At 34.7% G+C, this 23,939-nt stretch overlaps 4 protein-coding genes across 13 annotated transcripts; 1 reads left to right on the forward strand and 3 right to left on the reverse strand.

Moving 5' to 3' along the window:
- Positions 1 to 136: 136 nt before the first annotated feature.
- Positions 137 to 6,532, reverse strand: LOC100775788 (uncharacterized). 2 transcript variants are annotated; one of them, XM_006588492.4, is made up of 8 exons: positions 6,136 to 6,532; positions 2,282 to 2,315; positions 1,871 to 2,101; positions 1,268 to 1,357; positions 915 to 980; positions 742 to 833; positions 601 to 648; positions 137 to 498 (listed from the first exon to the last, which is right to left on the reverse strand). In XM_006588492.4, exons 1-8 carry the CDS (start codon positions 6,498 to 6,500, stop codon positions 381 to 383), a joined length of 1,044 nt encoding a protein of 347 aa, XP_006588555.1. In that variant the 5' UTR covers positions 6,501 to 6,532; the 3' UTR covers positions 137 to 380. The 2 variants fall into 2 exon arrangements, with proteins under 2 accessions (XP_006588555.1, XP_014618363.1); XM_014762877.3 differs by lacking the exon at positions 6,136 to 6,532 and adding an exon at positions 2,592 to 3,369.
- A 1,098-nt stretch (positions 6,533 to 7,630) lies between these two features.
- LOC100815158 (peroxidase 5) lies at positions 7,631 to 9,161 on the reverse strand. Its single transcript, XM_003535811.5, has 2 exons — positions 8,773 to 9,161; positions 7,631 to 8,659 (listed from the first exon to the last, which is right to left on the reverse strand). Exons 1-2 carry the CDS (start codon positions 8,989 to 8,991, stop codon positions 7,904 to 7,906), a joined length of 975 nt encoding a protein of 324 aa, XP_003535859.1. The 5' UTR covers positions 8,992 to 9,161; the 3' UTR covers positions 7,631 to 7,903.
- A 944-nt stretch (positions 9,162 to 10,105) lies between these two features.
- Positions 10,106 to 13,977, forward strand: LOC100816743 (uncharacterized). 7 transcript variants are annotated; one of them, XR_005886890.1, is made up of 8 exons: positions 10,106 to 10,476; positions 10,781 to 10,880; positions 11,326 to 11,572; positions 11,645 to 11,805; positions 12,940 to 12,988; positions 13,107 to 13,275; positions 13,457 to 13,504; positions 13,735 to 13,862. XR_005886890.1 is itself a non-coding variant. In XM_006588493.4 (7 exons), the coding sequence occupies exons 1-7, from the start codon at positions 10,229 to 10,231 to the stop codon at positions 13,810 to 13,812; spliced, it is 672 nt and encodes a 223-aa protein (XP_006588556.2). In that variant the 5' UTR covers positions 10,109 to 10,228; the 3' UTR covers positions 13,813 to 13,977. The 7 variants fall into 7 exon arrangements, 2 of the variants coding, with proteins under 2 accessions (XP_006588556.2, XP_014618365.1); XR_005886892.1 differs by lacking the exon at positions 11,645 to 11,805 and having other exon boundaries at positions 10,109 to 10,476; positions 11,326 to 11,421; positions 11,520 to 11,572; XR_416193.4 differs by lacking the exon at positions 11,645 to 11,805 and having other exon boundaries at positions 10,109 to 10,476; positions 11,326 to 11,421; positions 11,520 to 11,572; positions 13,107 to 13,186.
- Positions 13,978 to 14,229: 252 nt separating this feature from the next.
- On the reverse strand, positions 14,230 to 16,941 carry LOC100819791 (probable protein phosphatase 2C 49-like). 3 transcript variants are annotated; one of them, XM_006588494.4, is made up of 4 exons: positions 16,658 to 16,941; positions 15,687 to 15,884; positions 15,368 to 15,603; positions 14,230 to 15,068 (listed from the first exon to the last, which is right to left on the reverse strand). In XM_006588494.4, exons 1-4 carry the CDS (start codon positions 16,727 to 16,729, stop codon positions 14,492 to 14,494), a joined length of 1,083 nt encoding a protein of 360 aa, XP_006588557.1. In that variant the 5' UTR covers positions 16,730 to 16,941; the 3' UTR covers positions 14,230 to 14,491.
- Between the last annotated feature and the right edge of the window lie 6,998 nt (positions 16,942 to 23,939).

Genomic DNA, 23,939 nt, shown 5'->3' on the forward strand with positions numbered 1-23,939 from the left:
GTTTGCCGAGTAGGATTTTCTTTACTTGCTACCTGATGATAAAGTTGCGGTTATATGCATTCAATCTTTTGTTGAGCAGGTCTTGCTACTGTGTACTCTGAATTTTCTGAGAATATGATAGAAAAGAAAAGCAAAATTATGAAAATGAACATCATGCTCAGGGCGCCTCTTCTTTTCATTGTTAAACTTGCATGATCTGATATGGAATTTCTTATAATATACAAATCATTGAAAATTTTCCAATACTACTAGTATAATTAATTTGAACCATTTGCAAGAACCCTTGTAGCCTGTAGGGAACCTGTGTAAACCCAATTTTGTTTGTCAAGACACGTGAACAAGTCACTCCTAGTTTTCTGTAATTTCCTATGGCAACCAAACTAGTATGTCCTCAAAAATGCACGAGGGAAGAATCTGGGAAGAATCGTATTTTTTGCTTTCACTATTAATGAATACATGCCATACAAGGGTATGTGAATTACTGCCAAGCACAGATACCTGTAGGATAGATAAATTTGTGAAAATAAGTTTTTTTTTTTTTTTTGTATAGATAGCAAAAATTGAAAAAGATAGAACATTTGTAATGTTATAGTATTTTACCAAACTGGAGCCCATGGGGTATTAAGCTCAAGAAATGGGTATGGCCACCTATTAGAAGAAGAAGAAGAAATCCTATGGGTGATGAATGAAAGCTTTTAGCTGATAAAATACTAATAGTACGAAAATACAGTTACATCTTACCATGTAAAACCAAAGGCGTGGATGACCCATTGGAAAATTATGTAGCCACAGCTCCACAGCACAAAATACGAGAGTCTAAACCAAGGAAAGGGCTGAAAAAGAAGAATATGGTAATTTGAAACCACAATGACAAGTGCCTAACTGTTCTTAATTTTGTTGTGAGTGTAACTTACAAGATTATTCAACGCTGTATCCAGAAGAAGGAAAACAGCGTTCAGGCTATGCATGGAAACCATCAACTGCCAAGTGCAGACTCACAAAAGTCATTGACTGTATCATTACTTCCAAAGATCAATTATAATATTATTGATTGGTCATCCATATAGGCAAAGTATTAGGGCTTTGTTTGAGTGGTATGAGAAAAACGAACACGAGAGGAAATGAAATACTAAAAATCTATAGAGTAAAAGGGATTTAGAAACAAGTTTTAGGCATGGCAAATATACTAGTATGCACCGAAACCACAGGAATAGAAATGGAAATCATGAACAATAACAGTCAGGTTATAGAGAAGGGTTGCACTCACCATGTTTAGCTTGAAATGAGAAATTGATAAGAATGGGACAATAACACACCAAAACACAATGTCTGTTAGGATGATAGCCCCTGCGCTTGTCTGTGAAATGCAAAATATCAGTTAAGCAGGTTTATTGGTGACAAATTAAAAAATAACAATAAAAAAAATGGAAGAAGATAAGAAATCCTTTAAGATTTTGGTCCCTGTGAATTGTGTGGTATAAACTAAGCCCAAATGCTTGAAAGTTTAAACTTGAGGTTTTAAAGTCGCAACATCAAGGTTTTTTAACTGTCCGCGATTGCATCTGTAGCATTTGTTTGCCATTTGCCACGATATCAACAAACATGACTGCGACTGATATTTAAAACCATCATGTTACATTCTTACTTTTGTAATAGCTAGTTCTGTGTTTACAATTTCAATCAAAGGAGATGCAGAACCTAAGATAAATCAACTAACTAAAAACATTAGCTTACATATAAGGGCCCCAAAAGATGCATAGACATAGGGAACTCCTCATTTGTTAACCTTAGCTAGAACAAAATATCATAAAAGAGGTTTTTACAATAAAGATATTGAGGAAACGTAGAATCTAATGTGAGTTTGGCCAACCTGATAAGTAATTTGCATGAGGTAACCCCAGAATCCTACTCTTTGGTTAAACTCCTCTTGGATATATTGGCTTTGCAACCTGATGGAACTTTTTGTTTCTTTCTCTCTATAGGCAATAGAGTTTGTACTCTCTTCCAAATCCCTTCTCAGAAACTCAGCCATTTCCCCATTTTGAAGCGGAGGTTTGTTTATGTACTGCCAACATCCGTGTGCAGATATTATTGTCCCCAACTGCATTTAAAAAAAAAAAACAATACAAACACAAAGTAGATGCTGATTAGATAAAACAATAACTGTTGTATACGCCTTAAACTGCACTGTTCATAACTTCTGATTCCCTAGAACATGGGATTTTCCAAGTCATCTTAGATCCCAATTGAAACAAAAAACTTGAGATGCTGCTTGACTTACTGCAAAATATATCATAACTAATGTGAAAGTCCACCTGCAAATAAATGCAAAAGGATCAAATGGTTTCCATGGTCAATGAACAAGAATCAGGCTAATTCCTTTAACAACTATGTCTTATAATTAGGGACAAAGGGAGTAATTTGATTACTTAAATTATATATAGTCATTAGTTTGCCACGTTATTAAGTTCATTTTCCAGAATTTTCCACCCAATTAAGCAGGATCACCTTATCATGTAGTTAATAGATTTGATTTGATAATTCCACTTGCTATAAAATAGAAAGAAAGGTGAAAAAAAAAACGATCTTACTGAGTATAAAAATAGAAAGAAAAGGCTCCATCCAAGGCAATGATATCAAAATGAAGGTGAGCCAAGCAAAGGAACGCGAAAGCTCTAGAGAAGAAAAGCCACACAGGACTGAGTTTTCTCCAACAGGGAAGCCACAAGTGATTGTGGTAAAAGGGCTGTGCTTTGGCCTTTACAATTTGCATGGAAGCTGTTATGATGGAGACAATAAGGATCAAAGCACACACAGGCACTTGCCATCGAAACCAGTACTTGTAGCCCTCAGTGTCTTCACCACCTGACATTAATGGAATAGACTATGGTATGGGATCAATTAACTAAATTAGGACACTTTTAAGTTTTAAGGGGCTCTAGGTTGATGAAGGTGGAATTCAAGAAGACAAAACAAGAGAAACTTTGAAGTTTGAAGATATCTTGGGGCCAGAGGCCAAGGGCAGGGCCAGCTGAAACACATAACTGAAAGACAGAACAACGGCAAGAACAGTTGACTTTATGATATAACTGTTTGCTATACTTCCCTATGATTCAAAACATCAGCAAGTTTTTTCCTTCTAAAAGTAAAACAAGGGATTTTATTTGCAAGTATTGAGTTTGCTTAAATGTTACTCATCATCAAGTTGATTTTAAAGTATAAAGGTAAAACTTTTGAATTGATGTTGACTTTTGTGATACCCTCTACCCGACATACATATAAATAAATAAAACAAATAAAAGTATTGATCAACAAATTTACTAGGTAAAAGGTTCACATTCACTTCACTATTATCAAATAAGACTTATTAAAAACATATTCGGCTCAAAACAAGGCCGTCAAGTTTACAAAAAAAAAAATATTTTGTTAAATCAGTGAGATAAAATAAAATAAAATAACATCCTCTGGCACAAGGTTCTTTAAAGTCATGCAATTAAAATAAAAATTTATTCTCAATGTTACATCCTATCAGAGTATTGTGTTCCAACGTCCTCTGGCACGAGGTTCTTTAAAGTCATTCACCTAGTCATTTGCTCCCACGAACACAAGGTTCGAGATCATCACAAGATCCAAACACAAATAACACACAAGGAGTGAGTTATCACACAAAAAAAATAACAAACAAATAATCAAGACGTAATCAAAATAAATTATGGAAATATTTATAACATAACTTAATACAACCCACGTCACTTCACCACTTTATCTTTAAAATTCATTTTTTTTCAATCACTAATCACATTACACATGAATCACACACTCGAGTCAAGACGCAATAACACTCATCAATTTCATAATAAACAATTAGCAAGCGTTATGCAACAATTATACTAAGACTCAAGCCTACATGCAATGTGGTACCATGTCAGTGAAAAATACCCTGAGACGCTTAAGAGTACATAACAAGACACACCACACAATGGGTATGTCAGGTCATTCTCACTAAGTAAAATCATAAGGTGACCAGTCATGGTCACTCCGTTTTGCAAGAATGCTCCAATCATATGGGATCAACGTAGGCTTAAAGGAGCACTCAAACCGAGTGTCTTTACCCCCAAGGCCTAGACTCCGAAGAATCCGTTAAGGCCTCACCTTCCTGATTCAGGTCCAACCCCTAAAATAATTTTTGCAAGCAGACACTACTCATGAATTATATAATATCCATGACCTCACACTCGTGTTTCAAACACGTTTAACACATTGCACTACAATTTAACACTGGTTCCTAACTAGGAACTTACACTTTCTCTTTAACACTATGCATAAACACTTTTCTCAATATAAACACTGGTCGGGTTATTGTATAATTCACAGCTCACAACATAATTATTGTCACATCACGTGTTAAATACACACACTTATTCACAACCAAATATCATGCCCACAATTTAACATCTCATAATGCCACAATCCACCATCACAGATTTACATGTATCTCACAAATTAACACATGTTCAACTTTGTACTTATACTCGATTTCAACAATAATATTATAAGCAGACACTCCTCATGAATTATACAATAATCACGACCTCACACTCGTGTTTCAAACACTTTTAACACATTGCGCTACAATTTAACAATGATTCATAACTAGGAAACCTACATTTTCCCTTTAACACTGCGCATCAACATTTTTCTCAAGATAAACACTGGTCGAATTATTGTATAATTCACAGCTCACAGAACAAGTAATGTCACATCAAGTGTTAACCACACACTTCATGTTCACAACTTCACATCTCATTACGTCACAATCAACCATCTCATGTTTACGTGTATCTCGCAATTTAATACATTCAACTTTGCACTTATACTTAATCTTCATAACAATATTACAATCTCAAAGTAATATATTATTTTACAATTCATCATATATTCAATTTATCACTTATATACAATTTCAATCACAATTTGATAATCTCAAAATAATTATTTATTACGCTAATCTTATTCAAAACACAAATAAATTATACAAAAATATTTCTCAATCCACGGGAAGTAAAATCCCTCGAACAATTTCACATAATCATACAAGAATAATTTCAATACAATAAACATCACAAAATAAACCCCAATTTGATCCTTTAAAAACCCCTACAGATGTTTATTCTAATCCCAATTGCGATAAACCCATCTCTTAACTCTAAGCGGGTTCACGTGTGTATTGTGACAACACTAGCGATTTCTTGAGATTTTTCAAGTTTTTCCTTTGACTGCTTTGATAGGGTTTCCAAACGTTAGAGAAGGAGAAGAGATTGAAGCCTTCATTTTACTGTTTACGTGCAATGAATATTTCTCCCTCCATATACGTTATTTTGCAAATCTCAACGGTGAAGATGTCCGAAAATGAATCGCGAAACACATATCACAATTTTACAACAATCCAATGGTTAACGAGTCCATTATCATAATTTTATTAATTCAATGGTACTCACAACCTATTATTTACTCTATTTTTCTTACTTGTAAACAAATACTCTATTTTATTTCTAATAAATCAAATATCTTTCTTTTTTTTTCTTCAAACCATTATTTTAATATATTTATTTCTTCTTATTTTTTTTAATTATAAAATCTCACCATTTTCTAAAACTCTATTTTTTTTACTAAAAAAAAACTTTTTAATTTATTTAAAAAAAATGAGATGTTAGAACTTTTATTTATAAAAAAAAACTTTATTTTCCTATAAAAAAATGAGACTCTTATAATTTAATTTAATCACAGAGGATCTATTTTTATTGATCTAGGCCTACTGTTAGCACAATTCAATGCACCTATTTTTTAATCTACTTTCTATTTGTTATTCAAGTCTGGCAGCGCCTGCCCATTAGTTCATATATATATGTCCCGGTTTTATTCCAAAACGTTGATAATTAGTTGCAAACCGTCAACTCTGAATCCGTGATACTTATATACATGTCCACATCTAAAGTGATTTTTTTTTTCTAGACTGTTAAAAGTAAGATAAGATTCCTAAGCCTAACATCCAAAAGTTTGTTAGCAAAGATATATTTGGTTTGAATCTCCCCCCATAAGAAGATGTGGAAATTGGAAGGAAAGAAAAGAACATACTCTGTATAGTAAACAAAGATACTTGCATCGTACTCACGAACATCCAATGGTAGCAAAACGGCCATGACCACAAAGGAAAGGAAACGCGTGATCAAGAGGAACAAAGGGTGCAGTCCTCGCCAACAACTGGTCCATAACTGGGGGGTGCTCCTCACCTGACCTATGACTCTGTCTCTCAGAACCACATTCACGACCACTCCAGTACTGTCTTGTAGACCCACCAGAAGGTTCTCTTCCAAGGTTCCCAATTTGCTTTGGGAGGCCCCTTCGTGCATCCAAAGCACCCATATGGCACCCAGGAAGGCCAAACCAACAATGCCAAAACACACAAAATCGTACCACTCTAATTCCAATGCCGTGTTCATGGTGTTGCTTATTCAACCTTAGTGAGTGGCCTCTAATTGTTGGTGCATAATTCCACTGGAATTATATAGCACTTACGAGTGGGCAACTGGTAGTTTTGACTTTTGAGTTTGACTGACAGGTTTGGGACATTTCAGGTTCAACTAGAGAATCACAAAGCTGTAGGGAAGCAAGAGTTCGTTGCTGAATTTCCAATTATAGTTATGAGAAAGAGACAATTTTGATGCGGATGTATAACCCTAAGACATTGTTTATCAAACTAAAAGAATGAATTATTCATTATAGAGAAATTATAACGTAAAAAAAAATCATCAATAACACATTCTAATAAAGAAAATTCTTTTTAATTTCTTAATCAATTTTTTTGTCTGTAAGTAATACTTAGATTTAGGGTAATTTTTTTTTACTTTTTCCATTTTTAAAACTGAAAACAAATAATTTGAACTGTTTTTAGAATGAATTTAGTTTAATTACTTTTTCATGAACAACCATGTCTTTTATGCATCTAACAAACATCTCTATATTTATCTTTATCTCAATTTATATGTCAAATTATATTGGGTGTTCTTTTAGAGTGTGTTTGAATAGAGAATTTTATTTTAGGAAAGTAATTTATCAGATAATTTAAATTTCTTTAATCTAAAATTCATTGTTTGGATGTTTTTTTTATAAAAAATTTAAATTTTTGAAAATTTTAAAATAGAATTTTAAACGACTAAAAATTTGAAATTTTAATTTTTTTCTAAAATGTGAGAAATTGAAATTCTCTTTTTTGATAGAAGAACCTCCCAAAATGTTGTAGTTATCTCCCGGTTCTCATGCGACTCCCCATGCCGCATCAGTATAACATCAATCGTATATTCTCTTCCTTTTGCATTTATTTTCTTTCACCCTCTCTAAACACAAAGTTTTAAAAATAAAAGAATTTCAAGTATTTAAAACTCTTAGAATTTAAAATTTTCCAGGGTTTTAAATTAAATTCTCTCGTCTAAACATATCATTATTGTTTTTCTTTTTTTTTAACTCTAAACATGAATACTTCTCTTGACGAGAATTCAAATTATATAAGAAAATCATCAATCAGCAACCAAAAACCAAATCTGTAAGGAGACAACTTCTAAAGAATACAACATAACTCAAACAGAGTACCACGTTTTATTTGACTGGTTGTGTCGTGACAAATATACAATTGAATTGAATTGGCCAAGAAGACAAGAATACAAAGGTGAGCTAATTAAAAGAATGATTACATCCCAAAGGAAAACAAATCAAAGAATGAAGCGATCACATTTTATGCTCAACAAAAGAATGATAAGAAAGAAAAATACATATTTGCACGTATGAACAATGTAATTAAAAAATAGTTGATGAGTTTCTTGGAGAAGGAACTGAAGCATGTGCAGAGTTAATTAACGACGCTGCAACGCGTTCTGATCTCTCCTTGTGAGCCAGTTAGCACTTCAATGGAACCCATATGCACCATTGCCTTAGCAAACTTGCGTGCCCATGTCGAACCATGTTTAGCATTGGTTAGCACCATTGGCCTCGTTGAGGGGCTGGTCAACAAAGTCTGATCTGAGGTCAACAAACCACGATGGTTATTGAGCATCGTGTAGTAGTTGTTGTCCAAACGGTTAGGCGAGGAAGCATCAAGCTCCACCGTGTTATCACTCCTTGGTGGACACTTGCTTTTCAACGACGTGGCAAATTTAGTGTCCATAGAAGGGTCTTGAGGAAACGTGGCATTGAAAGAGTACAAGCGGTCGGAGAAGGAGGAACAATGTGAGACACCAATAGAATGTGCTCCAGAGAGTGTTACCATTTCATCTGCAGACAACCCTTTTTGTTCAAAGTTACTAATGAGTTGTTGTGTGTTGAATGTTGGACGAGGAAGTTGTGAAGCTTCGTCTCTGTTAGAGACACGACCATCTCTGCGTCCAGCTGGCACTACATAGTTTATGCCTCCAACTTTGTTGGAGCTGTCTCGAGCAGCAAAGGCAAGAATGTCTGCACAGGACACAGTGTGAGGACACTCTGCCTCTATTTCAGCCTTGGCTTCATCGATAACTTCAAAGCCACGTAAACTTGGGTTGTTGGCAGGGTGCTCTCTCTCTGATGGGTTGCCTTGGGTGGATTCTAATAGCACAGAACCATCACAACCCTGCACATATTATATAATATAGCAATTAATTAAGCATCAATTTCAGAAATGGATGTGCACTACACATGACTAATGAATTGATATATATATATATATGAAGATGAAATACTTACCCTCACAAAACAATCATGAAAATGCATTCTTATCAAACCAGCAGCGATGCCCGGGTTGAGAGAAACGGCTTTGTTTACGGCTCTTTTCACTATTGCCTCTGCAGATGGGCACGTAGTTTTATAGAAGTCCACCTTCAAAGATGCGGAGGCCAATGGCAAAACTGAGATAATTAGAGCAAGGCTAGAGAGCATTATAAGCATGTGTAGAAATCTGGCCATTATATATTGTTGTGTAAATATAATCTTTTTTATGAATAACAGTGCACGGTAGTGGATGTGAGTTTTAGCCTTTGATGACAAGTAGTGAGAGGAGAGGGAAGAGAATGAGTACTGATATATGTGCAATTATGTTTAAAGTGGAGGTTGAGAGAACTTGGATTTGGTGAATTATATTTATAGGTTGAGAATTGTGAATTGAGGAGGTGAGACTAGGTCTTACTTTTGAAACCAAAACGTGTGTATACATGGCTAGCTGTAGTCTGCAGCATTAGATGGTAGTTGAAGCAATCTGCCTTTGAACTCTTCTTCTGGCTCCTCGGCTTGTGTTTTTATATTGTTACTATATCCACCTCTCTTTATGTCTCATTCTATTTCGTAAGTATTTGATATTGAATTTTGGATAATGATTATTTGCTGCAATAGAGAGCGATGACTATTCGCTGCAACGGCCACTTGAGCTAACGGAGAACTTTTCAATTCTTTGATGGCTGCATTTGGCAGTTAATATAGTTTGACAATGTAATAGCATTTGCAATAAATGTGGGGACCTGCAGGTGTATGACAAGCCCGTGCTGCTAACTTTTACTCCTTCATATGGAAGTATAAAAGTCAATTTTAATTATAATTTATTTGTGTTGAAATTTGAGTTTCATACTTTAATTATTCGACAGAGAAAAAAGATTCTGATGATTCAGTTGGATGGCCTCTTTGGCTTAGATATCTAGCCTAATCTGAAATTAATTATTCAATCATGACTGTAATATCCTTTTAATCCTTATTTATTTCCTTCCATGCTCACTCAACTATCTTATCTTCCCATGTATATGCAAAAGAACAAACAACACCAAGTGTTGAATTTATAGTAATTTCATTATGAACTTTTAATGTATTTTTCTGTTAGTTTTTTATTTTAGCACATATTTATAAAATTAATTAATATTCTTAAAAAAAAAACATTAACTTTGTGTATTGTATCTTGTTTCAAGGCTCACAAGTCACAAGTTTGAACAGTTGATTAATTAAGTAGGGTTTGGGCCGCTGCTTGCATTAGAAAGCCCAAGATTGCATTAAAATATTCAGCAAGAAATAATAATTAAGTGGGATCCATCAGCGTCACAGCAACATTAGCACACAAACGTGCGATGCTGATTGAAGCTGTTTGTATGACAACAAAAATCCTCACGAAGAGAGAGAGAGAGAGAGAGGAACTGTGTCTGAATTCTGAAAAAACTGGAACATGTCTTCAACTACTGTGGTAGGCTCTATTTCTACAACAGCAGCTTTGACACCCTTGTTGCCATCATCACGTACAAGTAGAAGCACATTTGGCGCCAATTCCACCTCCACAAGCTTCCCCGCTACTCCACTCTCCTCCAATCTCCTCTTCTTCAAGCTCAATCACACTTCTTCTTCTTCTTCCAAACGAACCTCAACCTTCCATGGCTTCAAGCGCTTTTCACCCGTCATGGAGTGGCAGGATTGCACGTATCTATCTCCCTTTTTATTTTATTTTACTATTCATCTCTCAGCTACTATAAATCCGATTTAGTGAGAATTTTACATTTATATGATTCATTTCCCATGATTTCACATTTCTCTTGATGAGTTCTTTAGAAATCATCTTCCACTCGTAATGGTGCTTTGATTGTAAGGCAAGGCCTTGCTTAGGTCATAGGTGGTCTTGCAATTTTGTTCCTTTTAGAATTAGACGACGAGGTTGTGTTATTTTCCAATTCGTATCAGTTTTTTTTTTCCACTTTCAATAAGAAAAGAATATGTCCAATTTCAGGGTTAAGATGGAGATTGATGTGCCCATCTCTGTAGCCTACACTTGTTATTCTGATCGCGAAGCCATCCCAAACTGGATGCCCTTTATTTCTTCTGTTAAGGTGTGTGCTTGCTTTCCTTCTCACCCTCTTCTATTCTAAGTATCATTTTCTTAATTACTGGAATCGGGTCTTGTGAGGAAGGAGGGAGAGGGAGGCTCAAGTCCCCTAGTTGTTTACATTGCTTATAACATTTAGTCATGTTTTTCTTAGCAACATAAAATATCTGGGTATATTATGGAACCTAGGAAATTAATTGCAACGGCCTGTCAGAATCAGCAATGATTGTCTGCTAAGTGTAATACTGAAAGTTATGGTTTTTGGTTGTTTTTCTTTGCCAAGTCAAACATTTAACTTGTGTTTTGAAACCTAAGATCCCCTGCCTTGTTGCTAAGGGAGGATAATGTGACATGAGAATCACCATCTTGGCATTCTTGCTTTGATTCCAAATGATTTTTTCTTTCTCTTGCATTTTGATTTTATGCAAATGCTGGATTTGTTTGCACAGATATTGCCAGACAAACCTGACCTGTCACGGTGGTCCTTGAAGTATAAAGCATTTGGTCGTGATATTGAATTCTCTTGGCTTGCTCGTAATATGCAGGAAAAGATCCCCAACCTAATACTATACTTGTTTTTCTCAATAAATTCTCTTTACTTACAATTGTTATTTGTTATTCATGTTATATCACCTTCTTGCAGCCCATTCCAAATCAGAAAATTCACTGGCGATCTATGGAAGGTCTTCCAAACAGGTAGGTTGCAAGGACATTTTCTTAGTGAATATCATGTTATTGATTAACTTTTTTTTATGGAAATTTTGGTAGTTCAACATCGTGTGAAGATATTTGAGATGTATGACAGCAAAGAAAAGTTCAGATATCACATTTTAGAGCCTGACCTGAAACTTGTGGGCATCTATGTAATTTAAGGGAATAAAAAGACCCTTCAAGCTTTATAGCAGTGAAATTCTCTATTGAGTTATTAGGTTAACGTTTTCCACCTTTCCTTTATTTGTGTACATATGTTATGTTTCTACATTATGATATTAGATAAATCTATACCTGTACACTGGCAGTGAACTCTAGGAATGTGAAATGAAATGCTTCTAGCATGATTAAAGAATTTCTAGTTGTATCTTGTTCAAACTATCTTATTGTGGCTAAAATAGATTTGCTTCATAAACCATGGTTAGCAGTTTAGCACTTGATAGGAACCTAAAGAATTCTGGTTTATTCTGATATTATTCATTTTCAAGAAAAAAGCTTTCATAGAAACTGCCTATGCCAGAGCTAGGGCTGTTCCGAAAGTGTTATTGAACCAAATTGAACCATGAACCAAACCAATCTGTAAGTTAAAAAAAATCAAACTAAATAAACAGTTTGGTTTGGTTCACACAAACTTTTTTCTAGTTCGGTTTGTTTTGAGGAGTACTATTTTCCAGTTCAATTTGGTTTTCTCCCCAGGGGTAATGAACTTTACTTTTAATGAGCTTTTTCCCAGCTCAGCTCAATCCAGTGCACAAGAACAATTCAGTTCAGTAATCCTATAAACCAGTTCAGTTCGAATTTTAGAATACAGTAACAGTGCACCAAACCGAAAAAACAGTTTGGTATTGTTTTTAAATTTGATTCGGTTTTCTGTGCTAAACCATAGCATGAACCGGCCTGGCCAGAGCCTAGCACCTTAGAACAAATATTCTCTACCCCATGTGATGCATAACAAATCCAAGATTTGTGGCTTCCCTCTCCCATGCACCCCGGCCCCCTAATTACCCTTTTGCATCATTGTTTTTTTTTTTTTTGCACAGCAAAAACCCTCTTGCATCATGTGAATCATTCCTCAAAATGCTAACCATTTGCACCCAAGCTAACTAACTCAACCCAGAACCACACTTATTCCTTCTAGAACAAGCTTTCCATATTGTGGGCCTTTTTGTTACTGATCCATTATCACATCCATTTTTGCTTTCACACTTGAACCACAGCTTTCATCAGCACTTGTCTTAGTCTAATGTGTCACTAAAACAAAATTAAATGTTATGGCTACTAAAGAGACTGTTGCATGGATACATTATCCAGTATTTTTAAGACTTTTAATTGCTTGATTTCTCATGTGGCAGAGGTGCTGTGCGATTCTATCCAAAAGGTCCTTCATCATGTGTAGTAGAAGTAAGGTCCATTATACAATTTTTTGCATGTTTTACCTATATCATATTCATATTTCTAAGCTTTTGATCTTTCTTGGACAACTTTTATCTACCAATGTTGCTTATATGGGTATTTGCAGAGTTTCATACTTTGATACCATGCTTCAAATTTTTGAAAAAATTTGGGCTCATCTATATTGATTGTAATTCTCACAAAAAGGTATTTGTCAAACTAGCTGCATGTTCTTAATGGTCCAACTAGTTGCCTATTCCTATCAGTCCAGTGCACAGCTAGGTGGTGCATCACATGTATGCATCCTATGTAATATATTTTCTTATTGGTCCAATTTACATTTTTTTCCACGCTTTTAATTTCTAACAGCCAATTAGGAGAACTTAAAAGGTGATAATATATAGTGCTTTTTTGTCCATTTTTCTACCTCAGTGGCTCTTAGTCAAGCACTAACTACTTCATTTTTGTCCGTTACAGCTGACAGTCTCATATGAGGTTCCTCAACTTTTAGCTCCAGTGGCATCGGTGAGTACTCTGACCCGTAATAAAAAAGTTTTTAACAGCCTAAGTTGACAAAAACCGTGAAAGAATCTCCAAATTTCATTTAGTCCTAACAAATGGGTAAAACGTTTTCTTCTTAGGTTGTTTTGGCTTTTCACGCAGTTATAATAGACGCTGTATGTGAACATTCTCACCTTTGATACCGCTATAGAACCTCTTCTGATGTTTTTCCCCCTTCATGATATAATTTGCAGGCACTGCAGCCTTTCCTTGAAGGTTTACTTCAACGTGGTTTGGAAAGATTTGCTAAATTCGCCAAAAGCTACACCTAAATTTTTATTATGATTGTCCTGATTTTTATAGCAGGGCTACATTTCTAAAAGTGAACATTCCTGATTATTTTCATGGCGATCTCATTCTGTCTGAACATTGATTGAATTACTGTTATCATGCCAATTTTTGGTTGCATGAATGGTTATCCCATTTTGAAGTGTTAATTAATTATGTATAACTCTGATAGACGGTCTTAATGCAAAATGAACACATCCGACATAATGTTAAAGGTCTGTTCTTAAATCCGCAATCCTAAATTTGTAACGCTGCTTTGAGCACTTCAGAAATGATTGGATTTGGATCCTAGCAAGTAAAATTTGCCAAACCATCTCGAAACTTAAGCTCCAGAGTCCTATGCGGAGTATATAGATACATGTCCTAAAATGAGTATATGTAATTGCTAACAGATAATGGAATAGAAGCTAAGAGATTCCATTTATTGACGCACAAGAATCTGACATGAATGTGGCAGTCATAGTAAAAATTGACTATAGTACAAAATAATAATGTAACGACAATACATATTTACACCACCATCCTCCAACCCAGGCTACGTACATCAACCGACCACGTAAAAAAATGATGGCAGCTTTTTCCAATGTCTAAACTGAAGCAACCGAAAACAGTGTGTATAATCCCAACAACACATTATTAGATGAACTGTGTATGTACATACATTCAGTTGCTTGCACTGCCTTCCAACAAGCTCCTCAAGCTACAAAGAGCCTCTGCAGAGAGGCTACAGCATCTCAATTTCCGTTGGCGAGGAGGGGATGGCTCTGGCTCCGCGTGGTCAAGGGAAGAGAAACATACAATGATCACAGTGAGATTGTCGAATGTGTTGAGACGTAATGCCTCCATAACCAGGTCCCTGGCGCATTTCTCTGGGTCATCGTGCCGCCTCAGGCCTTTCCGAACAAGGCTAACAGCATGCTGACTTGACATCACATCCCAGATGCCGTCGCATCCAATGATGAGGAATTCATCATCATCTGTTAGAACCACTTGCCGAAACTCAGGCTCTGCAATCAAAGGTGAGGGAGCACCCTTAGGTAACTTCATGTCCCAGTCCCCTAGTGCTCGAGTAACTGATAAAACCCCATTCAGATAACCATCTTCTATGTAGCCACCCAATTCTTCAACTCGCCTCCGCTCTGATAGATAAATAGGCCTGTGATCTTCAGACATGTCAATGGCCTCTCCTTTGCGACAGAGAACTGCTCGGCAGTCGCCAGCATTGGCCACCATTAGAAGCCTGAAAGCAAATATAGAAAGCAAGTCATACCTCTTTACGAGATAACAGTTGTTCATGCATTAGAGACTAACAAGTGCAGAATCTGTCCCAGTATTTGCTGGTTCAAGAAATATGAAATAAAATACAGAAAGACCATAAATCTTAAACTAATGATAAAGAAACCCTCAATCATGCACGAGAAACTGGATTTGATTAAAAGAAACTGCACACTACATCAAGCGTAAAGTAGATAAATGTAAGCTGCATACAGTGTGCAAATAAAGGAAAACCAAGAATGTGAAATATGAATATGGATATACCTTCCAAATATCAAAGCAGTAAGGGCCGTAGTGCCTGATGAACTATTCACGCTGCAATCATCGGCCAAAGCTGAATCAGCCAAAAGAAATGCCTTTCTGAGGGAATCCTCTACCTCTTCCAAAAATACATTATCGACTTCGGATGTCTGTGGGAAACTGACATCTTCGAAGAAGAATTTTATCACGTGTTTTCTTATATAAGCCGCAGCTTCAGGTCCTCCATGACCATCAAACACCTGGTAGATTTGCCAAATTAACCTCAGTTAAATTCAGAATAAGATTAAACAAAATCAAGAGACAGAGGTGAAAAGTTGATTACCCCATAGAAGGCACTTGGTTTTGGAAAGTTGTATAGAGATCCCAGATGAGACGACAAATCATCTATCCTTATATGTTCATCTTCCATGTATCTCCGTGGCCCAATGTCAGCAAAACTACCAGAACGGATGCATGGGATAAATTGCAGAACCGCAGATTCTAGAGCAGCATCTGAGATCCTGTCTGCAGACTTAACATCCTACACAAGGATAATTAAACGCAAATCAGCAAAACAAGAATCAATATATTCAAGGACTAGATGTACTATTTTGCATAACGTGTTCATCACAGAAACAATATGATTCTTCAAACCACAAAAAGACCACAAGCTAACAATCAATTCACACTCACAATTTCGAAAATCTATTGCAAAATTACGAACATCTCCAAGGAGGATTTGATCTGCAACACGTGTTGACCAGCAACAATGTTACCCTTATAGATACTAACAACCAAAAAAATCCATCCCACACACACATCAATCTCCTTCAAGAAATTCAAATTTAAATGAACAAAGAGAGATTCCCTTACTGTCGCTAACAAACAAGTGGGATCATCATAAATAAGCCGCTAAACTAAGCACATACAACGAAGTAAGTAACCTAAACAAAATCAACAGAATTCGGGTATATTCACCTAAGCTCAACATACCCGATGACCCCTGATCCAAAAGTCTTACATTTTTTTTCTTTTTTTGCAGGGACCTTGATCCCAGAAAGAGAAATTAAAGAATTCACATGATTGAGCAAGCGAATAGAAAGAATCAAAGAACCCCATCACGGTCTATGACCATCTATGTCATCCAACAACACAAACACACAGAATCACAAGAAAAACGAAAAAGGGGGTCTTCAAAAAACTGACTTCTTGTGAAGTGAGTAACTCGGCGGAGACCGACTCAGTGGCACGAACTCGGTCAAAACTCGGAGGCGAATTAGCATCTGCGTCTCCGATCTCGTGAACATCGCTTACCTTATTTGGAAAATGCTTCACATCCAACACACCCACGTTTTGTTGACACACAACCTCTGCTTCAGCCACCATGTTTCTATGCTCTAATATTCCTCACACGATAACTGAACCAAATCCAACGTTGTACAGAGCTGAAAATTGTTGTGCTATGTTCCAAAAAGATTTGATTGATAAACTGTGTTTGGTTTTTCTTCTTCTCCTGTGTTGAGATTTCTGGGGAATTTTCTCGCGGTTTCTGTTGGGATTGGTGATAATAATAATTAAAAAAAAAAACATCAACTTCAGCCACGACGGGGTTGAAACGCCATATAAGAGGCTCCGGTGGGGAACCGGCGGCTGCCTGTAAACTCGTTGGGGCTACGGACACGTGGAGTTTCGGGGACCGCGGGAGCGTTTGCCTCGCACGCTGTGAGGCTAGGCTTGACGGACACGTGACGGTGTTTGCGGGTTGACGTGTGACCTTCGAAGTGTTTGGAGAATTGAGGTGGGTGAAAGAACGGGAATGCCCTTGCAAGTGTAAGCTGTCAGGTTTGACTTATGGGTTTGTTACAGTTGGGAGAGGGGTAAGATGGGAAGTTCAGGTAGCGCCGACCAAGTAATATAACTGTCTTCTTGTGTTGGCGCGTTTGTCATCCCCCACCAACATTGGTGATGTATGACATCATGCCTTTGCCCACGCCCTTTTCTATCTTTGATATAAGAAAATAAAGACTAAAAGAATATTGTTTAGACTTTAAATGAATGGAATAATAATAAATAAATAAATGATCATTTTTTACATTAGCTTTTAAAAGAAAGTTAATGATTTTATTTTCTCTAAAAACTTATATAAGTTAAATATTTTTTCAATACGTTTATAGAAAATTTTATTCAAACAAAATCTTTATAGTTTATACATTAGATTTTGATTATGGAAAAATTGAATGAAAAGCTAAGTAAAAGTTTTTTTTTTGGCAGCTAAAAAAAGTTAAGTTAAAAAAAAACTAATTTTTAGGTGAAATATATTAATTTAAAGTTTTTAAATTAACATTGAATTAAAAATATTTGCAAAATTAATTATTGAACTAAAAATGTAAAATAATATAAAATAGAAATTAGATTAGATAAATAAAATGGAATAGAAATCCAAGACTAAAAAGAAAAAACAAAGGAGTTGAACAAGAATTGCAAAAATTTATTATTTGGATGACTAAATATAAAGGTTTGGAAAATAAATTAAAGGGGAAAAATGTTTCATTTTTTTATTGTTTTTAGTCCCTAAGTTTTATAACGTTGATTTTAATTCATGTGTTTTTAAACCATTATTTTTTATAAACGTGACAATGCATTATTGCAGGTGTTATGTTGAATTAAAAATTTAATAGAAACTAATGCTTTTATTTTTTTAAGGAGAATCAAAATAAAAAGAAACTTCACTCTTTTTTTTCTATTTTCTTTGTAAGCATGACTCTATACGAACTGCAACAGGAAACTCTTATCCTTGTTCAAAAATTGGGTTTAATAAACAAAACAAAAAATCAAAAAAAGACATAGGAACATATCTACAACACGAACTATATATTGAAGAGTAAAGGTGAAAACTAAGATAGAAATTGAATCGTTAAAAGTTACGGTTTAATGTGTTTGGAAGAGATATTTGATAACTTTATTTTTTTTAAATACTCAAATTTTCACATATTTATTAATTAAAAAAAAGAAAAAAAACACATTATTTATCGTGCTAGATGTAAGTTAACACCATTATTGAAATTTTGTGAGGAACGATTAAAAATAATTTTTTTTGTGAAATTTAGAGACTAAATTAAAAAATATGAAAGTTTAGAGATAAAAACAAAATTTGATGGAAGTATAAAAACTAAAAATATATATTTTCTCTAAATAATTAAAGTATGTTTGTTCATGGATTAAAAATATATTTATGAAAGTGTAACCTTGAGAATGCATTTAATATTTTCATATTTGTTATGAGTCTTGAAAGTTATATTTTTCATCATGTGGGTCGAGCTATAGAATTAATTTTCTTCTAAATTAAACAATACGGCACTACCTATATCTCATTTACTTTCTGGTGGTGCAGATAATAGTTTTCTCTCACATCTTTATTGTTTCCTTTTTCATATATATAAATGATATGTGCATGGATATTGTTCTACACAACGGAAACGGGAAGGGATTTAGGTGCAGTGGGTCATGGAAGAGGGACAGAGAAGTCAAGTGGGTGATATTCCTCCTTTCCCAAATATCTTCAAACGATTTTAGGTGGTGGCTAGCAATTGGTCGGTACGGTTATCTTTATTCTTCTAAAATATTTTTCATAACAGGTGGCAAGGGAAGTGCTCATTTAATTGTTTTCTAAATTTGTGATGAGTGCTATGGAAAAAAGTTTAAATACATTGTTAGGTATGTATAAAGAATATAATCTAACTTTTAACTTAAATTATTTGGGTGCATTTGAGTAAACAACTATCAAGGATAAATTGTGTTTATTGTATAAGTACTAATTATGTATAAAATTGTTTATATAATAAAAAATAAATTGTTTTCATATAAATTATAATTTGTTTTCATAAATTGTCACATATTAAAAGTTATTTTAATAAGTTTTTTAATTATTTTCACAAATATATGTTTCCTTTTTCTAGGGATTATATTGTTCTTATTTGAATGACTATTGTTTCATGTCTATGATCCAAAGGGGTGATGCCCCTCTTTAGGCATTTATATTATATATCTCCCAAAGTGCATTCTACATCTCTCAATTTTAAAATAATTTTAAACTATCCTTTTTATTATTCATTCCTCTTCCTTCTTTGGACTGAACACCCCCTACCAACGAGTTGTTTTGCTTCTCGACCACGAGATGCTACCATCAACTTATCATTCAACTCCACGATTCAACCTCTTTAACTCCACGAGGTTCTTCTTCCTCTTCTACGTTCAACTCCACCAGCATTTTCTCCATCTTGCAATGATTCGTTTCCATGAGGGAGGTAGGAAAAGCATCGTATTCTCCGATGAGATAGTCCAAGTACGTCGTCTTCTCTCAACATTTTCATTTATGAACCCCTATTTCAAAAGAGAAAGATTGGGAATGGTTCCCAAATTAGGCATTTCAAAAGCCAAAGTTGCACTTACAAAATGACTATTCAAGAACAGAAATAGATTTTCAGAATAGAGGTTACAAAATACAAAAACTATGTTTTAGAATGCTTGTTCCAGAAACATTTTTTTGTCTTTGTATTCCCCAATTCGGAATGTTAATAGTGGCTAATGGAATTCCTAATTTGGAATTTCACTTTATGGCTTAGGGAAAGCCTATTCCAGAATCTAATTTGTGTTTTGGAATGACCATTTTGTAAGTCAACTTTTTGGCTTCCAAAATGGTTGTTTCGTAAGCATAATATACTCTGCCAGAATGGTTGTTCCCTATGCATAATATACTATTCCAGAATGGTTGTTCCGAAGACATAATTTACAATTCCAGATTGGTTGTTCCATAAGTAAATTGAATTTGCATAATTATAATTTGATTATTTGTGTTTGTCTTCCATTTTTTTTTAATTTGTATGGAGGACGATTACTTCAACAAAATGTCTGATGAAGTTGACATGGATATGGATATGAATGAGGATGACACTTTTAAAAATGAAGATTGTAGTAAAGTTTTTACAACTATAAAAGTAATTATAGAATTTGATTTGGGTTGTGATCGTCATTTTGAGGTTGAACTTTTTAAATGGACAACCTGAAAAGAGGATATTTGTTGTCTTGGATTATGAAAGGGGTGACAAATATAGACAATACAAAAATGAGACATAGATAACTACTGGGACTAGAAAATGTGATTGTCCTTTTAGGTTGAGACAAAGACCACTGACGAATGGTGAAGGATGGGTAGTTAAGGTGTTGTGTAGGTTTCATAATCATGATGTTGCTGAGACATTAGTTGGTCATCCATATGTTGGTTGACTAGCGAATAATGAGAAGACAATGCTTGTTGATATGACAACGAGTATGGTGAAGCCTACAAATATTTTTCTGACATTGAAAGAGAACAACGAAAAGAAATGTCACAACTATTAGACAAGTGTATACTGTCAGAGCTGCATACTGAAGATCTCAAGGAAGCCCTAGAACATAAATGTGATATTTAATGAATTTGTTAGAGCATGATATATACATCCATTGACATGTGATGAATGATGAAGAAGTTGTGCATGACATTTTTTGGACACATCCTGGTGCGGTAAGATTGTTGAATGCATTTAACATAGTGTTTTGATGGATAATACAAACAAAACCAACAAGTATAGGATACGTTTGCTTGAGTTTGTTGGTGTTACATGTATTGGGCTGACATTTTCTACTACTTCTGTTTTCTTGGAAGTTGAACGTGAAAATAACTTTGATTGGACACTTGAAGGATTCAGAGACCATTTTTAGATAGTTGATGGATTGCCAACAATGATTGTCACAGACAAAAATCTAGCCTTGATGAATGCAGTAAAAACTATGTTTTTTGTGTCACATAATTTGTTGTGCTAATTTCACATTGATAAGAATGTAAAAGCAAAGTGCAAACAACATGTAACTCCTAAAAAGGCAAGGGATCAAGTGATGGAGGCTTGGAGTACTGTTATGGATTGTCTTACAAAGTCTGACCATGAAGACTATCTAAGTAAGTTTGAAGTTCTCTATGAACCATGACATGAGTTTATTGCATATGTGAAAGATACTTAGTTGATGCCTCACAAGGAAAATTTTGTAAAGGCATCGACAAATAAAGTGATGCACTTAGGGAACACAATAACTGACAGGTATTTGACTTATAACCCATTATCTATTAAAGTAGTGTTTGTATACACTCTTCATTTTATTGAGATGCTTGTGTCAAAATTTATCTGTAGGTTTGAGTCTGTCCATTGGTCCTTGAAGAGGTTGCTCCAGACTAACATGGGATACTCGTGCAAATGTTGGGATACAATGAACAACATGATTATTATCCAACATAATGTTGGGATGCCCAGGTTTTTTTATTAAAAAAAATTGTAATCCATATAAAAAAAGGCTAGTATATAAAAAAAAAGTTGACGTACATACGGATCACCAATCTGTACGTACGTCAACTTTTTGTGACACTCCTCTCATTTTCCGACGACGAACAACCGACTAAAAATCACCGTATACTCCTAAAAAATTCACATACACCACTGGAGACCAAATACGCTTCCAAACTGCCCTTAACGGAAACAACTTACACAAAGTTATGGAAAACTTGTGAAAAAAAAACGACGTTGTAGAAATGAAAAAATATAGCTGTTATTTGTAATCGAAAATACCCTTATGGTATTTTCGGCATTTTGAAAAGTTGTTGGATGCCCCATAAAAATGCTGGGTGCCCCAAGCAGCTCCCAAAAAATGAACACTTTTGAACCCAAAAAAACACAAATGCAAGACAAGCCGCATTAGCCCAAAATGAACACTTTTGACCCAAAATAAACACAAATGAAAGACAGCCGCATGATATAGGATGAAGGAGCTGGAAGAACATTTAAAGGGAGATTAATCTTCCACATAAGCTAGATACAACTTGATATAAAAGTGAACGCTAACAAATTAATCTCTAAATTAGCCACAATTCCTTTCATAAAATACTGAATTCAGAACAAATAACCATACTGCTTGATGCGTCCAAAAGATCCAACTTAATGACCACTAAACTAAACCGCAAACTATAAATGTACCGCTATTCAATGTTTTTGGCTTACATGCCTCGCAGGGAAACTGTGTTAGCAAAGCAAAGTCATTGGAGATTTAAAGGACGAGCATGGATGGGGGTAAAGAATATATATATGCATGTTTCCCACCTCTACACCTAGTTGCGTCTCATATTATAAAAAAATACTAATAATTTCACTGTTCAAGCTTGCTTATCCAAATCCTCGGGGTAGGAGCAATATATACCATTCCTATCAACCAATGATTAATTTGATAATTAGCTATGTCCCCTAACTCGTAGAAGCCATGGGACATGGTACCTTGGTTACTGCAATTATGCTAAATAAATAAATGAAATTCTATTATATAACCAATTATTGAAGCATATTATAATGTATAAATCTGGAGTTGGTGTACGATTTATAAATGACAATAATATAGCTTGAAATCCATAGTACCTAAGTTATTTTTCATGTTGTCAACACAAACTATTTATAGGGTGAAGGAGAGAATGGCATGATGCAAAGAGAAAAAAAGTATAAGATGAAACAAGCAAGGCGTCCAATCGCATGGAGCCTTGAACTATGACCAGTATTCAAAATTGATCTGATAAAGCCTTGAATCTGATTAGTCTTTGCACAATTGGAGCAGTCATGGGTCATCAAAATGTGGTCAAACCAAAACACCCTTTATTTATTCAGAAAGTAAGTTTTCCTTGGGAACTAATTAGGAGTCTTCAATGCCTGAAATTAGCCGGCGTGTAAAATGTGAGAATTTTTTAAAATGAGACCAAGGCACGATGTCAAAGGCAAAATAAAAAAAAAACTTATTATTATTATTTATTGAATAAAAATATGAATTTACAATTATTAAATAGGATAACATTTTAATTAAAGGTAATCACGTATGAATAAAAGACTTTTTTTTTGCATCCGACTAAAAACGAATATGATGCTACTATGTACATAAAAGAGAACACTTTAACAATTTTCTCTCATCTTTCATGATTTTTTTTGGGTAATAAACAAGAGTACAAAACGATACTATTCAACAAAGAAAAAAAATGGTTACAAAACTCGACACAGTTTGTATCAAAATGGTTGAAAAATCAGGGTTATACCACTAATATTTACTTCATTTTCTACGACTTAAAGGCGAACAAGTCATACCTAAGTCTTGGACTCATTACACATATAATAAATGATTTGCACATGATATTTAATTTAACCGTAAAGTTTGGGTATTAGATGGTCATAAATTAAAACTGACTTTAGAAAAAATGCTAATGAATGATGTCACAGTGGAGTAGCTTGACATCGTCGTCAGATTAAACTTTTTTTATTACTATTACTATTATCATTTGATCTCTCTAATCCTATTGTTTTTGACGGACAAGCAAATTTGGCGTTTAGATTTTTCCAAACAAATTATTCTTTATCCACACTTAATGCTTTGGTGGATAATTTTCCAACAAAGAAAAGAGAACAGTAATTTTTGTTGACCGGTCAAACGAGAAGAGAGAGAGAGAGTGTGGTGTTGACTGAGATAAGAACCGAACACCACA

The sequence above is a fragment of the Glycine max genome, chromosome 10, assembly GCF_000004515.6.
Source record: "Glycine max cultivar Williams 82 chromosome 10, Glycine_max_v4.0, whole genome shotgun sequence".
NCBI classification, from domain to species: Eukaryota; Viridiplantae; Streptophyta; class Magnoliopsida; order Fabales; family Fabaceae; genus Glycine; species Glycine max.

What these genes read in the sequence shown, in the direction of transcription:
- LOC100775788 (XM_006588492.4), bottom strand. Translation starts at nt 6,500, where the DNA reads ATGAACACGGCATTGGAATTAGAGTGGTACGATTTTGTGTGTTTTGGC. An exon ending in TCATGCAAATTACTTATCAG is followed by an intron (nt 1,358 to 1,870) that starts GTTGGCCAAACT and finishes TGCATTTCACAG; the next exon opens with ACAAGCGCAGGGGCTATCAT. An exon ending in CACGCCTTTGGTTTTACATG is followed by an intron (nt 649 to 741) that starts GTAAGATGTAAC and finishes TTCTTCTAATAG; the next exon opens with GTGGCCATACCCATTTCTTG.
- LOC100815158 (XM_003535811.5), bottom strand. Translation starts at nt 8,991, where the DNA reads ATGGCCAGATTTCTACACATGCTTATAATGCTCTCTAGCCTTGCTCTA. An exon ending in TTCATGATTGTTTTGTGAGG is followed by an intron (nt 8,660 to 8,772) that starts GTAAGTATTTCA and finishes TAATATGTGCAG; the next exon opens with GGTTGTGATGGTTCTGTGCT.
- LOC100816743 (XM_006588493.4), top strand. Translation starts at nt 10,229, where the DNA reads ATGTCTTCAACTACTGTGGTAGGCTCTATTTCTACAACAGCAGCTTTG. An exon ending in CTTCATCATGTGTAGTAGAA is followed by an intron (nt 12,989 to 13,456) that starts GTAAGGTCCATT and finishes TGTCCGTTACAG; the next exon opens with CTGACAGTCTCATATGAGGT. An exon ending in TTTTAGCTCCAGTGGCATCG is followed by an intron (nt 13,505 to 13,734) that starts GTGAGTACTCTG and finishes TATAATTTGCAG; the next exon opens with GCACTGCAGCCTTTCCTTGA.
- LOC100819791 (XM_006588494.4), bottom strand. Translation starts at nt 16,729, where the DNA reads ATGGTGGCTGAAGCAGAGGTTGTGTGTCAACAAAACGTGGGTGTGTTG. An exon ending in AACCAAGTGCCTTCTATGGG is followed by an intron (nt 15,604 to 15,686) that starts GTAATCAACTTT and finishes CAAATCTACCAG; the next exon opens with GTGTTTGATGGTCATGGAGG. An exon ending in ACTGCTTTGATATTTGGAAG is followed by an intron (nt 15,069 to 15,367) that starts GTATATCCATAT and finishes ATTTGCTTTCAG; the next exon opens with GCTTCTAATGGTGGCCAATG.